Source organism: Lepus europaeus, chromosome 1, assembly GCF_033115175.1.
Source record: "Lepus europaeus isolate LE1 chromosome 1, mLepTim1.pri, whole genome shotgun sequence".
Lineage (NCBI taxonomy): Eukaryota > Metazoa > Chordata > Mammalia > Lagomorpha > Leporidae > Lepus > Lepus europaeus.
This window is the reverse complement of record NC_084827.1, coordinates 93,630,979-93,639,123: the sequence shown is the minus strand read 5'-3', so window position 1 is coordinate 93,639,123 and position 8,145 is coordinate 93,630,979. Positions and strand designations below refer to the sequence as shown.

Here is an 8,145-nt window from a genome sequence, read left to right as displayed (position 1 = left end):
TCCGTTTATATCCAGTAGGCTGGTAGTATGTGGTGACAGCATTAAAAGGGCAAGGGGTAAAGACAACCAGTAATGGTTTTCTGCTTGTTTGAAGACTACCCTTCCTAAAAAGCTACAGATCTGTCTCAGTAATTTTAAAGCTGTAATAGTGTTGGCGCTGCTATATCCAAGTTTCTCAACATGTTTGAGACTCACAGGGAGCGACTGCTCTAGCAAAGGGCTACACCTAATATGCACAGCTCTGTGATAAATGCTAAGCCTAAGTGATGAACAAGAGAAACAATGTTTTTACAGAACTTAGTCTGGTTTTTCTTTGAACACTATGCCCAAGCATTCTAGTGGTGGGAGAGATGGCTGCTTCACCATTCCCAAATCTTCAATTTTTAAACTGGATAGAAATTCAAATTCAGCCAGGCAACAATCTCACCCAACCGAACTTCGGGAACACCCTAACACTTATGCTGATGAGTTCAATGGATTGGTTTAGCTCTAAAATTTGTTTTTATAGATCTACCAAAGCACATTTTGCAGTTGCTATCATGAAGGAAAACACTTTAATTCTAGATTTTTGAAAAAAGCATGGAAATCTTTCCTTCTGTATACCAAAGTAGAGGATCCTCCTATACTCACCAACCTGCCTCAAAAATGAACAAATTGTTCATCTTGTATGCTCCCCACTGCAAGGACCTCCTTCCTCTCAGTGTGCACCTCAAAGAGCTCTTAATACATTAGCTTTAACATACCTTAAACACTGTCAATAAACATGGCAGTTGTATCTTCCTGTTTATCTCTGTAGCAACCTGCTTGGACCCACGCCATCGTGGTGGTGGTACCGTAGCAAACAGTATGCATCTCCACTGCCAGAGACTCACAGGACCTTAAGGCCCCAAAGATCAATAACCTGACATACAATCTTTAATTATGAAGGGTTAAAATGTCTGTAGCTTAGACGCAAGCCAAAACTCACACAAAATTCTGTTACAGGTTATATCTTGCCCCAGTGTTTCAGAAGGTGATCTCCTTTGGAAATAGGGTCATTACAAATGTCAAGATTAAGGACATTAGGATGTGCCCTAATCCAAGGCGCATATGGTATCCTTATAATCAGACACACATGTGCACAGGGAGAAAACCAAATGAAGATGGAGGCAAAGACTGGGACAGAGCTTCTACATGCCACAAATGCCAAAAGTTACCAATGAACAGCCATAAAACAAGAAAGAAAAGCACAAACACATGCTTTCTATGGCTACAAGCAAACAACCTTGCCAGCATTCCGAGTTCTAGCACCTAGTCACTGTGGCACTTTATTACAGCAGCCCCAGCCAACTAGCACATACCTTTCAGTATCATTCTTTATTTCCTTTTCTTACAAGTATAGATTTACAAATCCGTAGAACCAGGTAAAGAAGGAATCTAATGAATCTATCAGAGAGCTATTCTTAAAAAGACAAACAATATGAATGGCTCCTATTCATGTGGAGGGGGAAGGGATACAATGTTCATTTTTACTTGTGTTATCATAACTCCTTTCATGTCTCGCTAAAATAAACAAAACAAGGAAAAACATCAAAATGAAGCAAAAAAGGGAGCAGGAAGTTAGTTTTATAGTTTTATTTCAGGTAAAAGTGCATTTCTGTAAAAATGTTTCAATATCCAGTTTCAACAGTCAAGTGGTAACAGTCAACTTTTAATGAAAGATTCTCCCTCCCTTAACAGTGATAATGAACCAGAAATAGTGTGGGACTATCTGCTTTAAACACAGTGTAAAGTACTACACACTCGAAACAGACCACACCCACATTTCCCACCCTCTAGTGGAGTTAACTTATGGATCAATCAGTATTTGTTGCTTCAACTTAATCATTTGAAAGTCATATCAAATATAAATACTTTGTGAATGCAAAACTAAGCTTTTTAGAGTTTACCAAGTGATGGAGACAAAAATACTATAGCGACTGACTCGTTTTCTGTCACTTTTTCTAAGTGCATTATCAGGGCTATGCACACAGGAGGTAGTGTTTAAGATACGCTGAAAGCAATTGACAAATCAACAACCTAGAATACAAACTACTATACCCCAATTTACTTCACAAGTATAATTTAAGATCTCAGTGCCAAACACCTCTCCATATTGGCCCAAACCACCGAGATTCCCTTTAAGACCATAGCAAAAACGTTAATTACACTGAAAATTGAGGAAAACACACTAAAATGTACTAACACCTCCTAGTTTGCCTGTATTTGCACAACACTAAGACACAAATATAATCAGGGGAACCCCCTCTATAAATGAAACCTAAACAGCGGTTACAGAAATAAAAGAATCAAGACCTGATTCTGCCAATGAAAGCCAAATAATCAAATTGATAGCACACCACTGACAAACTCTGTAAAGTGACAAATACTTCAGGCCTTGCAGGGCAGTCTGTCAGACTAATCAATTCTGCCACTATACCAGGAAGAAGGCCAAAAACAATGCAAATAAGCCTGACAGTGCTCCAAAAAAATGACTTCTGAACACTTCAATGTTAATTTTACCTATTTTCACCCGTCTCTCACTGCTTCAAATCTGTAAAAAGTCTTAGTTCACTGACATTTTAAAAAACAATGTTCAGCTTTTATTGACCCCTGCTCTACAAATCACTGTCACCCTTTGATTTCTACATTCAGAACTGATTCTATTCTTCATTCCAAATTTCTTTTAGATGCTGCACATTCTATAAATTTAAGTTACTAAAGTGTACTCCATGACACCTTCATTTTGAAGGTAGTGAACTTCCAAGTCATTTGCCATTAATCCATTTAATAAGTACAAAGCTTTTTGTTGGAAAAAAGTGTTTTGCTCTTGGGAGGAGGCAGAATATTAAGTTAATGCACATTTTAGATAACCACTCAAGGTATTCATGAACATCAGTTGTACTTTGCTATACATTTGCACTAGCTCTTGTGACCACTGGCTGCCAACTATTACCAATGTTAAGATTGCTTGTTCCTATACTAAATGGCATAACTGCACTATTACATTTTCGGCTCATTCTGCCTCTGCCTTTGTTAATCTGCAGTGCAACACTAAGTTCTATTTATTTGAAAGACAGTGTGACACGCAGAGGGCAAGACAGGACCTTCCATCTGTTTCACTCACCAAATGTCGGCCAACAGCCATTAACTGGGCTGTGCCAAGCCATAGCCAATAACACATATCCCTCAGAATACCTGGGATTCCTCCCCAGCTCTGGCTCCTGTGTGCAGCTTCCTGATATTACAGACCCTGGGAAGCAGTGGTGATGGCTCAAGTAGTTAGGTTTCTGCCACACATGGGAGGCCTGGATTGAAATTATCGGCTCTTGGCTCCGGTCATAGTCCAGACCTGACATTTACAGGATTTTGGGGAGTGAACCAGTGAATGGGATCTGTCTTCAAAATAAAAATTTAAAAGTCGAAAAGTTCAAAGAGGCAATATTGTACCCTTTTCTTAAGATCTTGATTTTTAATATGAAGACTTTGAGACCAATTTGTATCCCCAGTGATAATTTGAAAAATGTAGGGGCCGGCATTGTGACATAGTAGGCTAAGCCTCTGACTGTGGCGCTGGCATCCCATATGGGCGCTGGTTCTAGTCCCGGCTGCTCCACATCCAATCCAGCTCTCTGCTATGGCCTGGGAAAACAGTGGATGATGGCCCAAGTGCTTGGGCCCCTGCACCCGCACAGGAGGTCTGGAGGAAGCTCCTGGCTTCAGTTCAGCCCAGCTCTGGCCACTGCAGGCATTTGGGGAGCAAAACAGTGGATCAAAGATCTGTCTGTAACTCTCAAGTTAATAAAATCTTGGGGAAAAAAAAAAAGTGTAAGAAGCATAGCTATCATCTTCTGTACCGTTAACTTTAAAGATTAAAACTCCCTGGATTATTTTAGGTCTATCAACTGCAACTCGGTACTAAACCTCTGCAAGTTGACTAGAAAAGTAGACTTTCAGGTCCCATCACAGAACCACTGAATCATAACCTGCATTCTTACACTTATTCAAGCTGGAGAAGCACTGTTAAAAATTCACACTAACGTTTGTGTATCAAATGTAACACAGGGACAAATAAAATGACAGGAACAAAACGAACTTTGGTTGGGGTATCAAGCACATGAGCCATATATACCAATGGCTGTATTTATAGTCTCCTAGCCCTAGCATATTATAACTTCTTTACCAAAACAAACAAACAAACAAAAAAACAATTTATATAACTCCATCTTTTAACTTGACAGGTAGAGTTACAGACAGAAAGGTCTTCCTTCCATTGGTTCACTCCCTAAATGGCCACCACAGCCAGCGCAGCACTGATCTGAAGCCAGGAACCAGGTGCTTCCTCCTGGTCTCCCATGCAGGTGCAGGGCCCAAGCACTTGGGCCATCCTCCACTGCCTTCCCAGGCCACAGCAGAGCGCTGGACTGGAAGAGGAGCAGTCGGGACAGAATCTGGGATGCCGGCACTGCAGGCGGAGGATTAACCAAGTGAGCCGCAGCGCTGGCCCTATAACCTCAACATCTGAACTCCAATTTTGTTTCTCACCCTAATCATTCTAGACATTTTTATAATTCTTAAAATATGCACTAGAAGCTCTGTACATATTCAGGGTATGGTTAAAAAACCTAAAAGAATTAAAAAAAAAAAAAAAAAAGAATTCATATCCATAGGCAGTGTAACTACATTGCTCAATGTTCAGGTTTAAATTCCACTTTTTAAAAATTTCAAAGAGCTAGAGAGATCTTCCACACGTTTCACTCCACAGATGGCCCCAAGGGCCAGGGTTGAGCAAGGCAGAAGCCAGGAGCTTCCTCTGGGTCTTACACATGGGTGTTGGGCCATTTTTCACTGCCTTCTAGGCACATTAATAGCAGGGAGCTGGATCCAAGTGGAGCAGCCAGGATACTTACTGGTATCTTGATGGCATGTTGATGTCACAGGTGGCAGCTTTAACTCCTAAATTCTATCTGCAACTATATGACTTGGGCCAGCGCTGTGGCGCAGCAGGTTAACACCTTGGCCTGAAGCACCAGCATCCCTTATGGTTGCCGGTTCGAGACCCGACTGCTCCACTTCCGATCCAGCTCTCTGCTGTGGCCTGGGAAAGCAGTGGAAAATGGCCCAAGTCCTTGGGCCCCTGCACCCATGTGGGAGATCTGGAAGAAGCTCCTGGCTCCGGATTGGCACAGTTCAAGCCGTTGTGGCCAATTGGGGAGTGAACCAAAGGATGGAAGACCTCTCTTTCTGCCTCTCCTCCCTCTGTGTAATTCTTTCAAATAAATTAAAACAAAACAAAAAAAAAAACAAACAAAAAACACTGTATTATTTAATCTGGCTCATCCTATCCTATTTGGAACTAAGAGTAAAATCCCACAATATTCAACAACTTTCAAACCTGTCCAAAAATCTTTAACAGGTTCAGCAAAACACTTAACATTTTTAATGTATGAAATATAGGTTTCATTAGATGTGAAAAAATGTATACATATATGCCACTAGATTTTTATTAAAAAATGCATAAATCTTTTGAAAAAATGGATTTTATTTTAGTAGTTTAACACATTGGAGCTGACCCAAGAATATTAATTCATTTTCTTATATAGGAATCACTAATGGAGAAATTTGTTGAAAAATTTAAATGAATACTGAAAATAAGGTGCCTCAAATATATCTTACATAATAAAGATTAACTAAAGTTAGCCTTTGTCCCAAATAATACTTATACTGAAACAATGCTTTAGTTATTACTTGTGTTTACATCAAATTTGGTAATTTAACAGTAAATGGTATCTTAGTCATGTTTTCTACTACATGCCCAAGTTTCCCAAGAATTTCATTTTATGAGCAAGTTTAATTCACACAAACATTAAGGCACATAGTCATGAGATGAGCAAGCGATTTCTGACTAAGCTGTGTTAAAATAACCTGTTACCCCTTCCCTAAGCACATATACATCACTAAAAAACTCATGTGTTTCCTTACTATAAATGAGCATAAAATTTTGTTTCTATAAATTAGTGTTTTCCATTAATTATTTCTCCAAACTACAATCCTTAGTTCAATGACCCTAGAATTTCTTTAATAACTATCCTTGCTTTATGATACTTAGACCTAAAAGTAGTTGTAAGGATGATACATTTATGATTTCAAACAAACTCCACTTGTAGAAGGACTGGCTGGATGGTGGTCCCTGCTGTATAAAGGAGAGCTTAAACTAAAGTATTAAAATCTGTATGACTTTGTTGTAGAAGCTGCCATGGGTTAGATTCTGAATAAAGTGTGACATAGAAATTCACCGACAGAAAAATAAGTGAGATATATTCTCAGTTAAAAAGAGGAATACAGGAAGTCAGGCATTAATACTAGGTTGATAAAACTTAAAATGTTTTAATTATATACACCCTATTTTTTTTAAACCAGGCAAAACATACATATATAAAAGAACAATTTAACTTTTTTCAAGTTTTTAGGTATAAATGACAATAGCAGATAAACTTTAGACTTCTTATAGCCCAACCTGCAATGACAATAGTCAAACTAACTCTCCATTAAGAAGAAATTTAATGAGGCACGCTTTCTAGTGGGTGATATCCTCTTCCAAACCAAAAAGGGGGAAAAATGTTAAGCGTCTGAATAGCAAGGTTGTCATGTAACATTTTCTCATTTTGGTAATTTTACTCATTCTAGTTACCTTAAAAAATAAACTCATCTGTTAACTAAGTAAAAAACTATGTGCTATTTTATTTGTAGATACAGAATACTACAAGTATCTGCAGCAAGCCCATGAAGCACTTCTGTCTACTGATACTTCAGTTTTAAATATATACAAAACGTATCTGTCAAACCAATGTATTCACAGAAGCTGCAGAAAATTCATGCAATTAACGAAGGCTGAAATTTATAAATTAAAAATATTGTCATCTATACATAATGTACAAATTTGTGCATTTAAAAATGAATACTATCGTCTAAAGAGTAAATTTTCACAGGCAACTTTTGCTGCACAATGTTTGCTAATGAATGAAATCTTAGTATATTTTGAATATTTTGCCCCCAGAAATTAAAACTCCTGGTATTTTTCCTAAAAAATTGTCCTAAGTTGTTATCTTAAGAAAAAGGTACAGTTTGATTACATCTCATTTGAGGTGCTTTTCAAAGAACAATTTCCTAAATTTCACCACAAATACAAATTTGTACAATTAGTTCAGCAAAAATTCAAAAATGTTTCACTTAAAGCATTCAGTATTACATATTTCACTAGAATATGCATGAGCTGAAGAAAGTGCAAAACATCTATATTTTTGTTTCTAGTTTCACATCTTAGTAAGATACTGAAGTTTGAAAACAGCACAGCAGCCAGGAAAACTACATGGCGGGGGGGGGGGGGGGGGGAGGAGAACATAATGAAATTACAAATCTAACTTACATAATAAAATATTGCCCCTCAGTGTTTTGAAACTTGAAACATTACCATCTTTGCGACAGTCTCTTTGAAATTGTGCTATACTTCTGAACTTATTTTGTCAATCAAGAAGAAATTCAGTGAGGCTTCAGTTTTCTCTTGAAATACTAAATAGAATTTTCATGGGCTGGTGACTTCCAACGTGACTGCAGATTTTTTATTATAGAGTTTGCCATACTACCAAGTTTCTCATGCATTTCAAATAGCTGGTTTCCTGAATAATTATGGAGATCTTCTGAATCTAACTGAAGAGCAAGAGCACTAATTTGTGCCATGAGATTTTTAGAAAATGGAGTTTCTAAAGTAACAGGATCAGCCAAATCTAAAAGAAAGTGCAAATAAATTAATGGCAGATTAATATTCAATTACAGATATCACCTTTCAAGTTAATGAAGTTTAAGTGCATAGTTTTAAACAGAATAGGCTGAGTTATCCTTGCTCCTCAAGAGAACAAGGCGACAGGAAAATTCACCACACATGTTTTCTGTTAGTCAAGAAACCACTAGACTAGTTCATTTTTAGTGACATAACTGTAACAAAATGTGTCATTTATATCCTTGAGACCTTGATGAACTAAAAGCTGGCAATTAGAGGAAACAAACTTTACACAGATAAAGTAAAATCAGTTATTTTTTCCACACATCTGTCATCAAATGTGTGCACAC

The 8,145-nt window shown here is 37.8% G+C and overlaps 1 protein-coding gene across 3 annotated transcripts in view; it reads right to left on the bottom strand.

The window, feature by feature from the left end:
* Window positions 1-1,608: 1,608 nt before the first annotated feature.
* RIF1 (replication timing regulatory factor 1) overlaps window positions 1,609-8,145 on the bottom strand; it is a 75,680-nt gene continuing 69,143 nt past the window's right edge. For all 3 annotated transcript variants that reach the window (XM_062186659.1, XM_062186676.1, XM_062186667.1), the window contains one exon: window positions 1,609-7,802. In XM_062186659.1, coding sequence (XP_062042643.1) covers window positions 7,588-7,802 — 215 coding nt within the window. In that variant the 3' untranslated portion in view covers window positions 1,609-7,587. The remainder of the gene's footprint in view (window positions 7,803-8,145) is intronic.